Source organism: Jaculus jaculus, chromosome 8 (assembly GCF_020740685.1).
Source record: "Jaculus jaculus isolate mJacJac1 chromosome 8, mJacJac1.mat.Y.cur, whole genome shotgun sequence".
In the NCBI taxonomy this organism is placed as follows: Eukaryota; Metazoa; Chordata; class Mammalia; order Rodentia; family Dipodidae; genus Jaculus; species Jaculus jaculus.
In genome coordinates this window covers 58,378,918-58,398,819 of record NC_059109.1, presented here as the reverse complement: position 1 = coordinate 58,398,819, position 19,902 = coordinate 58,378,918, and the positions used below count along the sequence as shown (strand labels likewise).

At 45.0% G+C, this 19,902-nt stretch overlaps 1 protein-coding gene across 1 annotated transcript in view; it reads left to right on the top strand.

The window, feature by feature from the left end:
• Positions 1-1,835: 1,835 nt before the first annotated feature.
• Positions 1,836-19,902, top strand: part of Rtf1 (RTF1 homolog, Paf1/RNA polymerase II complex component) — a 107,674-nt gene continuing 89,607 nt past the window's right edge. Inside the window, exon 1 of the mRNA XM_004660899.3 lies at positions 1,836-2,048. Within this exon, the coding sequence (XP_004660956.1) occupies positions 1,836-2,048 (213 nt within the window). The remainder of the gene's footprint in view (positions 2,049-19,902) is intronic.

Genomic DNA, 19,902 nt, shown 5'->3' with positions numbered 1-19,902 from the left:
GAATCGAATTCAGGTTATTAGGTTCTGTAGGGAAGTGCCATTATTAACAGCTGAGCCATCTCTCTAGGAGATACATACATACATGTATACATATACATATATATATAATTTTTTCAAGGTAGGATCTTGCTCTATCTAGCTCAGGCCAATCTGGAATTCATTATGCAGTCTCAAGCTGACCTTGAACTCACAGCCATCCTACCACTGTCTCCTGAGTGCTCAGATTAAAGGTGTGCTACACCATGCCCGACCCTATATATATATAAATTTTGCTGGGTGTGGTGGTGCACACATTTAATCCCAGTACTCGGGAGGCAGAGGTAGGAGGAATGCTGTAAGTTTGAGGCCACCCTGGGACTACATAGCAAATTCCAGGTCAGCCTGGGCTAGAGTGAGATCCTACCTCAAAAAACAAATAAATAAATTTTTAAAAATTTTAACAAGGAAAGGGGGATGGGTACTCTGTGGCCTCCAGTAGCTGCAAATGAACTCCTGATGCATGCACCACTTTGTGCATCAGGCTTTATGTGGGTACTGGGGACTCAAACCCAGGTAATTAGGCTTTGTAAGCAAGTGACTCAAATGCTGAGCCATCTTTTCAGCACGACCCTCCGCATCTTTTTTGGCTGTTCAAGGTCTCACTCTAGTCCAGATTGACCTGGAATTCACTATGTAGACTTAGGCTGTCCTCAAATTTACAGCAATCCTCCTACCTCTGCCTCCAGAGGCCTCCCTATTTTCTTTCTGAAGTAGTGTCTCACTTAAGCCCAGGCTGATTTGGAACTCAGTCATCATTCTACCTCTGCCTCCCAAGCGCTGGGATTAAAGGCGTGCACCATCACACAGGGCAGCCTCTAAAGAGTTTTAAAAACAACCTCAAATTATTACTGTTTATGCTCCCTACCCTATATTCTAAATCCTACCAAAAAGTTTATTTCTGGTGCTAACCTGTTTATCAGATAACCTAAAACTCAAGAAAGAGGTATAAAACTAAATTCATTTCCTACATACGCCAACTCCCTCCTTCAAAAAAAAAAATCCTTCTCTTCCTTGTATTTTTCTATCTTAATGAAATGCCCACTTATCTTCAGTTTCCTAAGCCAGAGTCTGGGACCTCTCCTTCCCTCTGCCAACTATTCTACAAATCCTGGGGATTCTACCTTGCAAAAATTCAGAACCCAGTCATTTCTCTCCATTCCGACTGTCTTTTTCTTTTATTGGGGACACCATCTTCTGCCGCCAAAAAGACAAGGGACAACCCAAGTGAGCATGAAACTCAATATAGTTTATTAGGCCATTGCATCCCTCCGGGGCCGCACACCTGCTGCTTTCCCTAAAACTAATCAGTTCCTCGAACCCAACTTTCTCTATTATCGCGGGCCTTTGCCCACACTTGTCATTGCTTGGAACACCCTTCCCTCCAGTCTTCTGGATATCTCAGTAACATTCTTCGGGTCCCAACTCGGAGATCACGAGCGCAGACCAGGCAGGCAGGCAGGCAGGCTCCATTCCTCAACTTGGGCACTCAGCAAGCTCCAGGAGCCTGTCTTTCACAAGGTGGTCTCTGAGGTCGCGTGCCCTCTCCATCCGTCGCGGACAGCCCAGTTCCCCCAGATCCGACCCAGGGTCCAGACCCTGACCGGGAAGGAGTCCGCCGCTTGTCAGACCGCAGCAAGGCGGTCAAAACTTCCCGGCCCGCCGGGCAGCACACGCAGCCGGGCACCGGCCGCCGCGCGCCGCCTCCTCTCACGCTGCGTCGGGGGTGGGGCAGGGCGGGGCGCCGGCGAGCGGCGTGCGCCAGGCGGGGGCGGGGCCAGGGGCGGAGCGGAGCGCGCATGCGCGGTCGCCTTTGTGTGGGTCGAGCGGCGGCGGCGGCAGCGGCGGCGGTGGCAGCGGCTGTGGCGGTCCCACTGGCAGGCGAGCGAGAGGGGAGTCCGGGCGGCGTCCCGCGTGGGACCCGGGGGTCCACCATGGTCAAGAAGCGGAAAGGCCGTGTCGTGATCGACTCGGATACGGAAGACAGTGGCAGCGACGAGAACCTGGATCAGGTGAGGGCAGGCCGCGGAGGCGCGGGCCGGCAGAGCGGGCGGGCTGAGTCCGAGCCGCCGGAGCCGGGAGTCGGCAGGGCCCGGAGCTCCTAGCCCGAGCGCCCGGCCCGCCCGGCGTCCTGATCGCTGCTGCGGCCCCCTTCCTGGCCTCCGCGCGGTACTCAAGGCCCTCGGAGTCCGGCCCAGGCCTGGGCACCGAGCCCCGAGGACTTGGCGCCTTGGGCGAGGAGGCGGGGCCGGGGTCGGGCTGATGGGCCTTGGGCTTTGGGGTGCCTAAGAGGGCCTCGATCTGCGGGGGTCGGGTCGGGTCGGGTCGGGTCCGGACGGCGGGCTGTAAGCCAGGAGGTCCGGGCCTGGAGAGATAGGAAGTATCGCCCGCCAACCCTGGTGGTTGGGAGGTTTTGGAGGAGATGCAAGGGTTAGCACTGGGCGGTGGGAAGCGGGAGAGAACCAGGTGTGGACTCTGGAAGATAAAGTTTCTAGACTTAAGCTGTGGGCAGAGAAGAGGAACACCCGGAAATGTTCCAGAGAGCTTCTGCGGTGCTTGTTGAGAAAGACTAAGCTGTGGACACGAGGCTAGTGTCGTTTGTGATTGAGGTGGGTTCCCAGTGGGATGTCAGGCCGAAAAGAAATATTCTTAGGTGGAAGACGGCAGATACTATAAATTGAGAACTGTGGGGCAGCGTGGAGGGAACGTGGCTCTGGCTCTGGCTCTCAACCTAGCAACTCAGAATTCTGTCTCTCTCTCTCTCTCATCCATCCATCCATCCATCCATCCATCCATCCATCCATCCATCCATCTATCTATCTATCTATCTATCTCTATCTCTGTTTAACCTGAAGACTGTCCAGGGAGTATTGAAAATAACTTTGGCCTTAGTGTCTTGGTGTTGCTTACACACTCTAGGAAGTACTGTATGGCGAAAACTGTCCTTAATAGCAGTGCTCTAATGATACCAAGAGGTGCAAAGATGGTTTCTTCTGTTTCCTGAATAAGTGATTGATTCTAAGGAAGAATATGCAAGATACAGTAGCTTTATAAATTGAGTAAAGGGCATACTGAACTTGGAGTCTGGAAATTTAACTCCTAAACTGGGTTTATGTTACTTTATAGCGATGTATCCTTGGTTTTAACTGCAAAATCAAGATAAATCATCAGACTTGTGTATTTAATTGGGCATTTGTTTGCAAGAATTCATGTTGGTGCAAATATTTGCAAACTATATTCGTTTTGTAGAAAAGACTTGCTTCTTGGGGGTCCTTTTTACTAGGCCACAGGTTATAGGACTAATTAGAACATGAAATGGGAGAAATTTTAAAAGGACGGGTAAGATTTTAAAGAAAGTATGGGCTTTTGTTTGTTCTTAAGACAGGATCTCCAAGCTGGCCTCAAACTTGTCCCAGTCTTCTTGCCTCAACCTCTGGAGTGCTGGCATTACAGGCCTGTGTCACCATACCTGGCTAAGAAAAGACTTGAAAGTGGTGGTAGTGAGGTGGGCAAGTAATGAGGCCTGCAGAAGACTATCCAGGGAAAAACCTTTTGGGGGAATAAGAACTGAAAGTGTTCTTATTGCAAGGCTCCTAAAATCTACCCCTCCAAAAGTTTATTTATTTTATTTTATTTATTTATTTTTATCTTGGTAGGGGTTCGCTTTAGCCCAGGCTGACCTGGAATTCACTACGTAGTCTCAGGGTGTCCTTGAACTCATGGCCATCCTCCTACCTCTACCTCCCAAGTGCTGGGATTCCAGTCATGCGCCACCATGCCCGGCTAAAAAGTTAATATTTTTTAGTGTAAAAGTTCCATAGAATTTTAGACTGGCTGGGGACCAGGAATTTTTTTTTTAACTGTTCTTGAGTATACAACTGTAGATGCTTTAGATAATGCCAGCTCTACCACATACATTGTATTTAGGTTGAACTAGATACCTTAATTAAATGCTATATTTACATTGTCAAATTTTCAAATCATGAAGTTGGACTTTTCACACTTAAATAATTTGCTCAATGTGCACAAATATAAGACCTATATTATCTCTACTATGCCAAGTTAGTTTATTCTTTATGCCATTTTTTGTTTGTTTGTTTGAGGTAGGGTCTCACTTTAGCCTAGGCTGACTTTTTAAAATTCACTGTGTAGTCTCAGGGTGGCCTTGAACTCACAGCGATCCTCTTACCTCTGCCTCCGCAGTGCTGGAGTTAAAGGTCTGGTTCAGTCTTTATCCTTTTTATACTGCAAAATGAGAATAACTTTTTTTTTAAATGTTGGGGTTTTCGGTGCTTGTTTTAGTTTGTTCTTTTTAACTTTTTATTGACAACCTCCATACATATATGCAATGTACCCTGATCATAATAGTTTGAGTTTTAAAAATATTTTATTTATTTATTTATTTATTTATTTATTTATTTGAGAGAGACAGTAAAGAGAGTGGGTATGGACATGCTGGGGCCTACTGTCACTGTAAATGAACTTCCAGAAGCATGCACTACCTTGTGCATCTAGCTTTATGGGGTTACTGAACCCAGGTTATCAGGCTTTGGAAGTAAGCACCTTTAACTGCTGAACCATCTCTCCACCTCCTGCCCCCTTTTTAATAGTTTGGATTTTGAGAAAGGTTCCTGCTATGTAGCACAGCCTGGGCTGGAACCTGCAACCCTCCTGCGTTAGCCTCCTCAGTTGGGATTATAGCCGTGAGTCACCACATCTGGATTCAGAATAATGTATCATGGCCATTTTCCATGTTTCTAGAATTCATGTTTATAAAATATACTGAATAGAGAATATCTGTAAAGCAATTAAAATGATTGTTTAGGAGGCTTGGTAAGGTACCCTTAGATATCTGTTCTAAAGAGGAGTGAACTAAGTTGCAAATCATTCTGTTCTTAATGATCTTCCATAGAATTCTGATGAATGAGTGGAGTGTTTCCACTGGTGCTTCCACCTGATCCACAAAGATCTTTTCCAAAGTGGGAACTGAAAGGGAATTTAAATCCACTCCTAAATATCTGTAAAGAGAAATGAATGTGGGCTGGAGAGATGGTGCAATAGGTAAAGTGTTAGTTGTACAAGCATGAGAACTTGAGTTAAGATACCCATGTGTAATGCAGGGCATATTGGCTTGTTCCTGTAATCCCAGTGCTAGGGATGTAGAGACAGGAATCCTTAGGAGTTGCTGCCTAGCTAGACCAACTGAATCAATGAATCTGATATTTTGTCTCAAAGAATAAGGTGGAAAGCAATTTAAGAAGGCATTCTGTTGATATCTTTCCTCCATATACAGGTTTATGAGCAAACATGCAGGAAAAAAAAAAGAAATGAGTGAAATTTGTAAAGAGTACTGAATATATATATATATTTTTAAATTTATTTATTTATTTGAGAGCGACAGACACAGAGAGAAAGACAGATAGAGGGAGAGAGAGAGAATGGGCGCGCCAGGGCTTCCAGCCTCTGCAAACGAACTCCAGACGCGTGTGCCCCCTTGTGTATCTGGCTAACGTGGGACCTGGGGAACCGAGCCTCGAACCGGGGTCCTTAGGCTTCACAGGCAAGCGCTTAACCGCTCAGCCATCTCTCCAGCCCCTGAATATATTTTAACAGCAGTTTCAACTTCCCTTCGAGTACCTATTATTAGATGGAACTACATCAAAAGTTCTTTCCTTGCATATCCTAACAGGGCCTTCTGTCTGCCTGTTTAGCACTGTGTTAGGTTCTCAAAGTAATCAAAAAGATCTGTCCTCTGAATGTTTTCACTTTGAGCATTTCGCAGAAATTCAGTCAACTGATTTTTAAGTTCTTAAGGATATCTTCACACCATAACCAGTGTATTCTAGTCCTTTCCTGACCAAGTTGCCTTGGGCTTCTCCATCTAATTATTATTTTTTACTTACTTGAGAGCGACAGACAGAGAGAAAGATGGGGGGAGAGAGAGAGAGAATGAGAATAATGAATGGGTGCATCAGGGCCTCTAGCCACTACAAACGAACTCCAGATGCATGCGTCACCTTGTGCATTTGGCTTACATGGGTCTTGGGGAATCAAGCCTCAAACTGGGATCCTTAGGCTTCACAGGCAAGTGCTTAGCCTCTAAGCCCTCTCCATCTAATTCTGAGTTTTCTTTTCTCTCCCTTTTTTTTTTAAATTTTTACATGTGTGTGTATGTGCACACCCTCATACAAGTGTGTGGGTCTGGGTGTACCAGAGTCTCTTGCCTCTGCAAATGAATTCCAGACACACGTGCCACTTTGCATTCAGCTTTATGTGAGTGCTGGGGGAAACAACCTGAACCAGCAGGATTTGCAAACAAGTGCTTTTAACCATTAGGCCTTTTCCTCAGCCCCCTAATTCTGCATTTTCATTGGGAGTTTGGCATTGACTTTACTGTTGTACGGTCCTTCTGTGAAGAACAAGCCATTACAAATCTTTAAGTACCTAGTATGAGAGTAGTACACAGTTTGTAAGGAGGTCTTTGATCCTAAGTTTTCCAAAACTTCCAAAACTTGTAAGTTATTATGTCAGAATTAACTATAATGCCTCCAATCAACTCAAATTTTCTTTTGGATTTTCAAGATAGGGTCTTGCTCTAGCCCAGCTGACCTGGAATTCACTACGTAGTCTCAGGGTGGCCTTGAACTTACAGCGATCCTCCTACTTCTGTCTCACAAGTGCTGGGACTAAAGATGTTGTTGCAGTCCGGTTCACATTGCTGGTAGGAATCACCCAACCAAGAGCAGCTTCTGGGAAAAAGATTTATTTTGGCTTACAGGCTCAAGGGGAAGATCCACGATGGCAGGGAAAAACGGTGGCATGAGCAGAGGGTGGACATCACCCTCTGGCCAACATAAGGTGGACCACAGCAACAGGAGGGTGTGCCAAACACTGGCAAGGGGAAACTGGCTTTAATACCCATAAGCCCGCCCCCAACAATCTACTCCCTCCAGGAGGCATTAACTCCCAAATATCCATCAGCTGGGAACCTAGCATTCAGAACACCTAAGTTTATGGGGGACACCTGAATCAAAACACCACATTCCGCCCCTGGCCCCCATAAACTGATATCCATACATGATGTAAAATACAATGCATTCAGTCTGACTTTAAAAGTCCCCATAGTTTTTTTATCAATTCCAATGATGTTCATACATCCCCATAGTTCAAGATCTTTTAAGTGAGCCGTAATACCAAAAAATAACCTCAAAAAACCCATAATGGCACAGAATAAATATTCACACTGCAAAAGATGGCATTGGGCATAGCAAAGAAACATTCAACCAATACAAGATTTAAAGAACTGGAACAAACAAACTCTATAGCTTCAAGTCTAGCAACTCTAGCCAGTGACAAATCTTCAAGTCCAATAATTCTAATCAGCAACAAGTCTCTGGCATTCCAATTCCGCCCCTCCAGCTAGGCTACTCACAGTCCTGAGAACTTCATCGGGGCCAGCAGCTCCTTGGCAGCCATCTCATGGTCCCGGCATCTCCACTGGGTCTCCCCTGCAACCCACGGTTCATCCTCATGGCCCCTTGGGGTCTCTCTGCAGGCAACCAGCAAACCTGCTTCACACTGCCCATGGCCATTTCCAAAACACAAGACAGTATTGCAAACTCAATGACCCTCTTTCCAGCATTTCTTATACTCAACAATACCAGGTAGGGTGCCAATTTGTTAATCCAGGGGGGGATTAAAGCAGACTTTGAAGAACAGGACTCATTGAGCACTCAGGCCCCTTCAAAAGAGTCTACATTCTTCTTGTTGCCCCAGTGCTGGTCAGCTAGCCCAATCTCAGAGGTTGTAATCTTTCAGTTGCAGCTGAATGGGCAACAGTTCACCCAAAGATTTTTCTTTCTGTGCCATATCCCTCTGCTTGCACCAGTTCATTTCTACGCAAAGCAACCCTGCACAACTTCTCAGGACATGGGCACAGGAGCAGGCTTCTCACACAAACTGCTAGCCCAGTCCAGGCAAAGCTCTTTCTTACCCTCATAAGCCAAACCTCACAGTCCATAGTTCTTACTGCATTCAGGTCTTGCAGCTCAGAGCAGAATAGTCCATCAAGCTGTACTTACAGCACTGTAAGGTATCTCTTAGGCCAAGGTTTCAACTCCTTCCACATTCCTCTTGAAAACCAGCTCCAAAAGGCCAAAGCCACACAGTCAGGTGTCTAGCAGCAATCCCACTCCTCGGTACCACTTTACTGTTGCAGTCCGGTTCGCATTGCTGGTAGAAATCACCCAACAAGAGTAGCTTCTGGGAAAAAGAGATTTATTTTGGCTTACAGGCTCGAGGGGAAGCTCCATGATGGCAGGGGAAAACGATGGCATGAGCAGAGGGTGGACATCACCCCCTGGCTAACATAAGGTGGGACACAGCAACAGGAGGGTGTGCCAAACACTGGCAAGGGGAAACTGGCTTTAATACCCATAAGCCCGCCCCCAACAATCCACTCCCTCCAGGAGGCATTAATTCCCAAATATCCATCAGCTGGGAACCTAGCATTCAGAACACCTAAGTTTATGGGGGACACCTGAATCAAACCACCACAGATGTGCACCACCACTCTCAGCAGATTCTGCATTTGTTACTGGATTAGCCTAGGTAACTATTTATGTTCATGACTGAGACCACTGCTCATATGCAATTTAATTTTTTTAGTAAGGCACTGCAGGTAGTGGGAAAAAATGTCTGCCTATGAGTCTGCCATAGTGTATGCAGGTTAAGGGAATATGTAATCAATAGAAGTTGACAGGAATGTTTAAAGTGGCAAAGCTGTTGGCTCACCTAAATCTCTGAAACTATTTAAATTGATGGGATGTTTTTTGTATTTTTGTTGTTTGCTGCTACTGGGATTGAACCCAGGGCTTTATACATGCCAAGTACATGTTTTACCACTAAGCTACACCCAATCACTAGAAATGTTTTGTATTGAGGCCTACCTCTTTTTGTTGAGGGTGTGTGTATGTGTCTATGTGTGTGTGTTTGAGACAGGGCCTCACGTAGCCCAGGCTGAACTGGGAACTCCCTATGAAACTGAGCCAAGAATGATCCTGAACCTGCTTTCATCTCTTTTCTCCCTTCCTTCCTTCCTTTCTTTCTTTCTTTTTTTTTTTTTTTTTTTTTTTTTGAGGTAGGGTTTCTAGCTCAGGCTGACGTGGAATGATGTCCTAGGTAATCTCAGGGTGGCCTCGAACTCATGGCAGTCCTACCTCTGCCACCCGAGTTCTGGGATTAAAGGCATGTGCCACCACGCCCAGCCCTGCCTCCATCTCTTAATGCTCAGATTTCAGGTGTGTGCTCTATACCCGGTTTATAATGGTGCTGGGGATTTAACCTAGGGCTTTCATGCATGTTAGGCAAGCACTCTACCAACTGAGTTATATCTCTAGCTCCCAAATTTGAATTTTTTTTCTTGCAATGCTATGAATCAAACCCAAGGCATCAAATTTATGTAGTGCTGAGGATTTAACCCAGGGCTTTAATGCACGCTAGGCAATCACACTCTCCACCACAGAGCTATACCCCCAGCCTTGGAAGAATTTCTTTTAGCATGTGACCTGATAGTGACCCTAATCTTTAGTTGAGCACACTCCTCATTTACCACCTTTAAATTGCATGATACTTGCCATTGGTGCTTTTACTCTGCCCTAGCCAGGCATGGTAGTACATAACTGTAATGTAACCCTAGCACTCAGTAGCCTAAAGCAGGAGAGGCCCAAGATTTCAAAGCCGGAACACTGGACTGCCTAGCAAGTGTCTGTCTGTCTCTGCTGTACCTTTTCCAAAAAAAAAAAAAAAGAGAGAGAGAGAGAGAGAGAGAGAGCTATATACACATGAGGATGTCTTATAGTTTCCCCTGTTGTTATTTTGAGACATGATCTCTTTCTAGATCCAGGTTTCCTTCCAAGTGCTGGAGTTACAGGCAGGAGCAGTCACACTTGGCTTATTGTCCCCTCCCTTCCTCTTTCCCTTCCTTCTCTCTCTCCTTTCCTCCCTTCCTTTTTTTCTTTCTTTTTTTTTTTTTTTAAAAAAAACATTATTTAATAGCTGGGCGTGGTGGCGCACGCCTTTAATTCCAGTACTCGGGGAGGCAGAGGTAGGATTGCTGTGAATTCAAGGCCACCCTAAAAATACAGAGTGTAGTGAATTCCAGGTCACCCTGGGCTAGAGTGAGACCCTACCTCATAAAACAACCAAAAAAAAACCCTAAAAAAAAATTATTTGTTTATTTGAGAGAGAGAGAGACAGACAGACAGACAGACGGATAGACAGAAATAGGCAGAGAGAAAGAGTGAGTATGGGCACACCAGGGCCTCCTGTTACTGCAAACTAACTCCAGACACATGTGTTACTTAGTGCATCTGGCTTTACTACTTAGTGCATCTGGCCTTACATGGGTACTGGGGAATCAAACACAGGCCTTCAGACTTTGTAAGTAATTGTCTTTTTAACCACTGAGTCAACTCTCTAGCCTGTCTTTTTTTTTTTTTTCCTCCCCAAGGTAGGGTCTTGCTCTAGCCAAGGCTGATCTGGAATTCACTATGTAGGCACAGCGTGGCCTCGAACTCACAGCACTCCTCCTATCTCTGCCACTCAAGTACTTATTTTTTTCTTTTTAAGTTTCAGAAAGATTTTATAGTAGCTTGGAGCTTAGGAAGGAGACCTTTATGGGAGGGAAAGCTCTTTCTTGCCCAAGGAGGCAAGAGAGGTTTTGAGAAGCCCCTAGCTTGTTTCTTTTTTCTTTAATTCCCTCATACCCCTAAGGTCTCGCTCTAGCACAAAGTACCCTGTAATTCACTATGTAGTCTCAGCTGGTCTCAAACTCACAGCAATTCTACCTCTGCCTCCCAAGTGCTGGGATTAAAGGTGTGCACCACCACACCTAGCTTTCTTTTTTAATATTTCATTTATTTGTTAGAGAGGTAGAGAAAGAGAATGGGCATGCCAGGGTCTCTAGCTCTTGCAAACAAAACCAGACACATGTGCCACCTTGTGCATTTGCCTTATGTGGGTACTAGAGAATCAAACCGGGGTCCTTAGGCTTTATAGGCAAGTACCTTAACCACTAAGCCATCACTCTAGCCCATAGTTTGTTTGTTTCTTTTTGTTGTTTGGTTATCAGCGGTAGGGTCTTGTGGTAGCCCAAGCTGACCTAGAATTCACTATGTAGTCTCAGAGTAGCCTCTTAAGTCCCAGCCATCTTCCTATTTCTGCCTCCTAAGTGCTGGGGTTAAAGGCACTGGCTACCCCCAGCCCCTAGTTTCATTTCTTTTCTTTTGTCTTCTTTTCCCTTTCTTTCTTCTTTCTTTTTTATTAACAACTTCCATGACTGTAAATATCCCATAGTAATACCCTTCCTCCCCCACTTTCCCCTTTGGAACTCCATTCTCCATCATATCCCCTCCCCCTCTCAATCAGTCTCTTTTATTTGATGTCATGATCTTTTCCTCCTCTTATGATGGTCTTGTACAGGTAGTGTCAGGCACTCTGAGGTCATGGATATCCAGGCCATTTTGTGTCTGGGGGTTCTTTTCTTATTTGAAATGATTTTGTTGTCTTCTTTTTTTTTCCTGCTCATTAACTTGAAGTGGAAATAATTAAATTTGTCTTCAAACATGGCACAGGTCTTTATTCCAGATACTCTACTCAGGCTTAGGCAGAAGTTTCACAAATCCGTGGCCTTTCTCTGCTACAGTGTGAGCTTCTGAAGACCAGCCAAGTCAACTTAATCTTGGCTCAAAATAAAATAGTAAACAGAAGACTTGAGATAGAGTTGAAAGGAAGAGTGCTGACCTAGCCTCCATATGGTCTTGTGTTCCAACATCAGTAATAAAACAACAAAAGCATTGGCTGTAGGAACAGAGCACCCCCTGAATATTTTCTAGGTCGTCTGTTGAGCAGATGTGCAAAAGGTATTATTGTAAATTGTCTTCTAGAGTTCCCCCTAAAACCTGGGAAATCTAAAAGTTGTGCTTCTCATTAGTAATCTTCTACATTAGAGACAGATTTGGAAAGCGATAGTGAATCTATGAGTGCCATTGTTAACTTGTAAAGTTTTCATTTATTTTAAAAAAAATTTTGTGTGTGTGTGTGTGGGGGGGGTTTAGAGGTAGGGTCTCACACTAACCCAGGCTAACCTGGAATTCACTGTAATCTCAGGGTGGCCTCAAACTCACTGCAATCCTCCTACCTCTGCCTTCCAAGGGCTGTGATTAGAGGCATGCACCACCATGCCTGGCTTTAAATTTTCATTTATTTGTTTATTTGAGAAAGAGAGAGAATGGGCACACCGGGGCCTTTAGCCGCTGCAAACATCTGGCATACATGGGTGCTGGGAAATCAAACCTGGGTCCTTAGGCTTTGCAGGCAAGCACCTTAACTGTTGAGCCATCTCTCTAGCCCTTATGTTTTTAAACATTTATTGATTTATTTATTAGGCAGAGAGAGAGAGAATGGGCACGCCAGATCCTCTAGCCGCTGCAAACGAACTCCAAATGCATGTGCCACCTTGTGTATTTGGCTTATTTGGGTCCTGGGGAATTGAACCTGTGTCTTTTGGCTTTGCAGGCAAACGCCTTAACCGCTAAGCCATCCCTCCAGCCCCCCCCCTTTTTTTTTCCGAAGTAGGGTCTCACTCTAGCTCAGGCTGACCTAGAATTCACTCTGTAGTCCCAGGGTGGCCTTGAACTCATGGCGATCCTCCTACCTCTGCCTCCCTAGTGCTGGGATTAAAGGCATGTGCCACCACACCTGGCTTCTGATACTTTTATAATGTTCAATTTCCACTGTCTTATTTTTGTGCGTGTGCATGCATGCACACACATGGACTTGCCAGGACCCCTTGCCACTGCAAATGAATACCAGGCACTTGTGCTGCTTTTTTGAAGGCTATTTTAGGGCTTTTAAAAACTATTTTAGAGCTGAAGAGATGGGTTAGTGTGGTTAAAGCACTTGCCTGCAAAGCCAAAGGACCTTGGCTCAATTCCCCAGGACACATCGTAAGCCAGATGCACAAGATGGCACATGCATCTGAAGTTTGTTTGCAGTGGCTGGAGGCCCTAGTGTGCCCATTCTCTCCCTCCCCCCCCCTCTGTCTTTTTCTCAAATAAATAAAAATAAAATATTTTAAAAACTATTTAGGAGAGAGTGTGTGCGCCAGGGCCTCTGGCCACTGCAAATGAACTCCAGACGCGTGTGCCACCTTGTTCATCTGGCTTTTCGTGGGTACTGAGGAATTGACCTTGGGTCCTTTGGCTTTGCAGGCAAGCACCTTAATTGCTAAGTTATTTCTCCAGCCCTGTAGGGATACCAGTTTTTGAGTCTGGTTTATGTGGGTGGCTTGGGAATTGAACCCAGGCTAGCAGGCTTAGCAAGCAAGTGCCTTTAACTGCTGAACCATCATCCCAGCCCCCAACTTGTAAAGTTTCAAATTGTATCATAATGTTACCTATAGCTTGATACAACTCATTTACTATTATCACTTAACCTTTTCTTTAAAAATGGTTCGGAGAAGCTTTGTTAGTAAAGCTTTTCAGAAAAACACAAGACCTATGTTAGACATAGGTTCTGTTGGGTTTTTTGATTGTTCCCTCAAGGGTAGAGATTGTTTATCTTTCTGATTTTTTGTTTTTGTTTTTGCTTTTTTTTTTAAATTTTTTTTATTTTATTTATTTATTTATTTATTTATTTGAGAGCGACAGACACAGAGAGAAAGACAGATAGAGGGAGAGAGAGAGAATGGGCGCGCCAGGGCTTCCAGCCTCTGCCAACGAACTCCACGCCCCCTTGTGCATCTGGCTAACGTGGGACCTGGGGAACCGAGCCTCGAACCGGGGTCCTTAGGCTTCACAGGCAAGCGCTTAACCGCTAAGCCATCTCTCCAGCCCTGTTTTTGCTTTTTTTTTTAAGTTAGGGTCTCACTCTAATCTAGGCTGATCTGGAATGCACTATGTAGTCTGGCCTTGAACTCAGAGTGATCCTCCTACCTTTGCCTCCCAAGTGCTGGGATTAAAGGTGTGCATTATCACACCTGGCTAAAAGAAATTTTTTTGAGACAGTGTCCCACGTAGCCCAGGCTGGCCTCAGACTTTCTTCCTAGTGTTACAATTAGGGTATGTGCCACTATGCCCAGTTTATGCTGTATTGGGTATTGAATGCAGTACTTTATGGATGCTAAGCAGAAACTCTTTTAAAAATCAAAAATTTATTTATTTATGAAACACACACACATACACACAGAGAGACGTATGTAACGTAGTTTGAGTATAACCCTCTTTCATTACTTTCTCTTGTCCCCATTCCCTGTCTATATCACTAAAAGCCTTCTTCCCAGCTAATCCCTCTTTTACTTTGATCTTATTTTTCATGTGTGTATCTGTCTCACTGAGTTTAATTAGGGTTACCTACATGAGCTTGAGTGGGGGATTATTTACCAGAATGCATGCAGTTTATCAGTGGCTACACCACTGAAGAACATGTCCCCTGCTCCTCCAATAACCATTAACTGCTACTAACTCCTCAAGGACAGTCGAGGACTTTGTACCCTTTTTCATCATCCATGACAGAGTGTTGATGAGTCCATATTGTTCAGGTCTCACGCACGTAACAACAGTTGCTATGAGGTCATGAGTACAATGGCCATGTCATGTCTGCATGACAGAATTCCACAGGACTTTTCCCCATACTCTGGCTCTTACAGTCTTCCCCTTGTAAATGTTTCTTGAGCCTTGGAGGGTGTGATGTAGATATCTCCTTTAGTGCTCCACAGCCACCTATTCTCAGCACTTTGATGAGTTTTGAGCCTCTTAATAGTCGACACCAACTGCAAAAAGGAGCTTCTAGCAAGGAGTTTCCATGACCAGAGTATTGTGAGGACTTGATAATTGATTGATGCTGGGAAAAGAAGAGGAGACAGTACCAAGCATAATGACACGTGTGCCTGGAATCCCAGCCCTCTGGAACTAGAGGAGGATACTCAGTAAGCACCCGGAGATACATGTGAAACCTTGTCTGAGAAAATCAAGGGCTAGGAATGTAGCTCAGTGGTAGAGTGTTGGCCTACCTTATGCTACTACTGTCAACATTGTATAAACAAAAGACAGCACTTGGGAGGCAGAGGTAGGAGGATCACTGTGAGTTCAAGGCCACCCTGAGACTACAGAGTTAATTCCAGGTCAGCATCTGCATTGCCAACCTGACTGGATTTAGAATTCTCTAAGATTACCCTAACCTGGTGACATATACCTATAATCCAAGCACTTGGAGGCAAAAGCAGGAAGATTAAGGAATTCAAGGTCATATTTGGCTACATAGTGAGTTCAAAGCCAGCTTGGGCTGCATGAGACCCTCTCAAACAAATAACCAAAATCATAAAATAAAGAAAAGGGCTGGAGCGATGGCTTAGTGGTTAAGCGCTTGCCTGTGAAGCTTCAGGACCCCGGTTTGAGGCTCGATTCCCCAGAACCCATGTTAGCCAGATGCACAAGGGGGTGCACGCATATGGAGTTCATTTGCAATGGCTGGAGGCCCTGGCGCGCCCATTCTTTCTTTGTCCCTCCCTCTCTCTCTCTCTGCCTCTTTTTCTATCTGTCGCTCTCAAGTAAATAAATAAAACTAAACCAAAAAATATTTTAAAAAATAATCAGAATCACCGGGGAGTTTGGTGAGACACACATCTGGTCATGTCTATATGTAAGGATGTTTCCAGAGAAGATTAATTGAGGAGTGAAGACAAACCCTGACTTCACATAATGCTATCTTTTTTTTTTAATTTAATTAATTTATTTATTTATTTGAGAGCGACAGACAGAGAGAAAGACAGGTAGAGGGAGAGAGAGAGAATGGGTGCGCCAGGGCTTCCAGCCTCTGCAAACGAACTCCAGACGCGTGCGCCCCCTTGTGCATCTGGCTAACGTGGGACCTGGGGAACCGAGCCTCGAACCGGGGTCCTTAGGCTTCATAGGCAAGCACTTAACCGCTACGCCATCTCTCCAGCCCACATAATGCTATCTTATCAGCTGAGAGCCCAGGTGGAATAAAAGGGGAAAAAAACAGCTGGCCAATGACATACCCTCTTTTCTTGATTCCCAGCCTACTATGACAGTCCTCTCTGTTTTGGTCATTTCTAGAGCTCAGTAATTTTATATATAATTTTATTATTTATTTGTAAGCAGAGAGAGACAGACACAAAGGAGACAGAGAGATTGGGCATGCCAGGGCCTCCAGCCTCTGTAAACAAACTCCAGACACATATGCCACTTTGTGCTTGTGAGTACTGGGGAATCAAACCTAGATTGTTAGGCTTTGCAGGTAAGTGCCTCAACTGCTGAACCGTCTCCCCAGTCCAATTTTACATATAATTGTAGTGACTTTGCTGGAAATCTGGGGGAAAGTTGCCACATTTAGTGCTACTAATGTGCAGTTAAAAGGATTTATTGTGCTGTTTTGGAATTATTATCTAAGACTGGCATTTTGCTTATTTGTTGAAACAAGATGTCATACAGGCCAGGTGGCTTCAGTCAACACTTGCTATGTAGCCAAGGATGACCTCAACTTCTGATAGTATCTCCACCTCCTCAATGCTGGGATTAGGTTTGAATCACCATCCCTGGTTTATGTGGTACTGGAGATCGGCTCCATGGCTTTGTGCTAGGTAAGCATTCTACCAACTGAGCTGCATCCCCATGCCTCTGAAGGTTATATGTTTGTTATAATTATTATTTAAAATAGTACATGGGGCTGGAGGGATTCCCCAGGACCCACATTAGTCAGATGCACAAGGGTATGCATGCATCTGTAGTTGGTTTGCATGGCTGGAGGCCCTGATGCTCCCATGTGCACTCTCTCTCTCCACCCCCTGTCAAATTAATTAATTAATTAATTAAAATAGTACATGCTTATTGAAATAGTTATTACAGTGCACACATGGTCTCCTCCTTCCATATATATAGTGGCTCCCCCCCTTTTTTTTATTTTTATTGAGAGTGACAGAGAAAGAGGCAGAGAGAGAGAGAGAGAGAATGGGCGCACCAGGGCCTCCAGCCACTGCAAATGAACTCCAGACTCATGCACCCCCTGGTGCAGCTGGCTAACATGGGTCCTGGGAAATCGAGCCTCGAACCAGGGTCCTTAGGCTTCACAGGCAAGCGCTTAGCCACTAAGCCATCTCTCCAGCTCGGTGGCTCCCTTTTTTATTTTTGCCTCCTACTCACAGTTATCCTTCTATTTCAGTCTCCCAAGTGCTGGAATTATAGGCATGAGTTGCCACATCTGGTCTGTGTGTGGGGGGTGGGGGCTGTTAAAGTCCCACCCAAAATTGCCATGTTGCCCTGGTTGGCTTGGAGCTTGGAATGCTGCTGCCTTGGCCTCCCAAATGAGGAATGATAGGTGTGTTGCATCACACCTGGTTTCCCTTCCTTACTCTTAAAAAATAACTAGCATTGGGGTTGGAAAGATGGCAGCTAAAGACACTTGTAGGTATAGGTTCAATTTCCCAGTACCTGTATAAAGCCAGGTGCACAAAGTTGCTTGTATGTCTGGAGTTTGTTTGCAGAGATAGGAGGCCCTGACATGCCCATTCACTCTCATAAATAAATATTTTTAAAATAAATTTAAAAATAACCAAGCTTGCCAGGTGTGGTGGCACACACCTTTAATCCCAGCACTTGGGGGGCAGAGATAGGATCTCCAAGAGTTTGAAGCCACCCTGAGAGTACATAGTGAATTCCAGGTCATCCTGGGCTGGAGTGATTGATACCCTACCTTGAAAAAGCAAGAAGGATGTGGTAGTGCCCACCTTTAATCTCAGCACTTGAGACTGAAGTAGGAGGATCACTGCCTGGAGCTCCAGAGCTACAGAGTGAATTCCAGGTTAGCCTGGGTTAGAATAAGACCCTATCTCAGAAAAATAAATAAATAAACGGCATTGGCTGCTTGAATCATGTCTTTCTACCAGTAATGTTTATATGAAAAGATAACAATGTGTTAGACATAAATTACGTGGATTACAGCTCTTTCCTTAATATCTCTTGGGTCTCCTTTTTTTAATATTTATTTTTACTTATTTGAGACAAGACAGAGAGAGAGAGAATGGGTGCACCAGGGCCTCTAGCCATGCACCACCTTGTGTATCTGGCTTACGTGGGACCTGGAGTATCAAACCCAGGTCCTTAAGCTTTGCAGGCAGTCGCCTTAATGCTAAGCCATCTCTCCAGCCCTCCCCATTTCTCTTCATCTCTGCACTACTTGCCTTCTTCAGGCCTCCATCTACTCTGCTGACACTGTAGTGTGATCCTCTGACTCACTCTTCTGTGCCCTTCCACCCAGGCCCCTCTGCCCTATTCACCTACCAGGCAGGGTGCTTTTTTAAAATTCTCATTGGATAGATAGGGTTACTCCTCGGCTTAAAGCTATCCACTGGAGTCCTGCTGCCTTCAGACAAAATCCCTCCTCCTCAGTCTACTTTGCAAACCTCAGGATGAAGTTGTTAAGCTTACTAAGCATCAGTCAGTTTCTCTTTCAGTTGCTTTGAGCCACATAGTCACCAACTTCAGGGCCTTAACAGTTCCATGTGGAGTCCTCTGTGTAGAGCACGGCACCCTCCTTTCCTTGCCCAGAGTTTCTAACCTCAGCCTTCAGAGAAGCCTCCCCTACTCTCCCTGCTACAGAGAGGCCCGTTTATCTTTTTTTTCCTGCTTCTCTGCTATGGTTGATGATAACTTACACACCTTCACTTTTCGGTAGAAGAGTGTATTTTGCTGTTTATTTCCCTCCCTAAGCTGCTTTGATGTGGATATTATGCTATCCTATCCTTTTTTTTTTTTTTTTTTTTTAGTAGAGTCTCACTCTAGTCCAGGCTGACCTGGAATTCACTGTGTGGTCTCAGGGTTGCCTCGAACTCACCGCGATCCTCCTACTTCTGCCTCCCACCATACCCAGCTTTTTTTTTTTTAATTTTTATTTATTTATTTAGTTCATTAGTTAGTTTTTTGAGCAAGAGAAGAATAGGTAAATAGAGAGAATGGGCGCACCAGGGCCTCCAGCCACTGCAGGTGAATTCCAGATGCATATGCTGTAGTAGCTTGAAAAGATGGCCCCCAATATATTCAGTGTTTTATTACTTTGTAGTTTGCATCTGCACCACCTGGAGGCGGTGTCATGGGTGTATTTTTTTTTTATTAAATTTTTTTTTATTAAATTTTTTTTTGTTCATTTTTATTTATTTATTTGAGAGTGACAGAGACAGAAAGAGGCAGATAGAGAGAGAGAATGGGTGCGCCAGGGCCTCCAGCCACTGCAAATGAACTCCATACGTCTGCGCCCCCTTGTGCATCTGGCTAACGTGGGTCCTGGGGAATCGAGCCTCGAACCAGGGTCCTTAGGCTTCACAGGCAAGTGCTTAACCGCTAAGCCATTTCTCCAGCCCATCACTGGGTGTATTTTAAGGTGTGGTGGTGGGTTTCAGATTTCAATCTAAAGATACGTAAAGTGTGCCTAGCTGGAGTTCCTGAAGTGTGCTATGCTATGTGGCTTTTGGCTTTTTGGCTTGTGCTTTTCTCTCTCTCTGCTTGGTCCTGTGAAGGCAGGCCAGCTTCTGCCATTTATGGAACTTCCCCTGGATCTGTAAGCTTCAATAAATATCTTTTCCTCCATAACTGTTCCTGGTCTGGAAGTTTATCTCAGTGAACCTGAAGCTGTCTGCTACATATGCCACTTTGCTCATCTGGCTTACATGGGTACTGGGGTATCGAACCTGGGTCCTTAGGCTTCCCAGGCAAGTGCCTTAATGCTAAGCCATCTCTCCAGCCCCTTCTTTGTTTATCATCTTATGGCCTGTTTCCTATACTTGATTTTAAATTC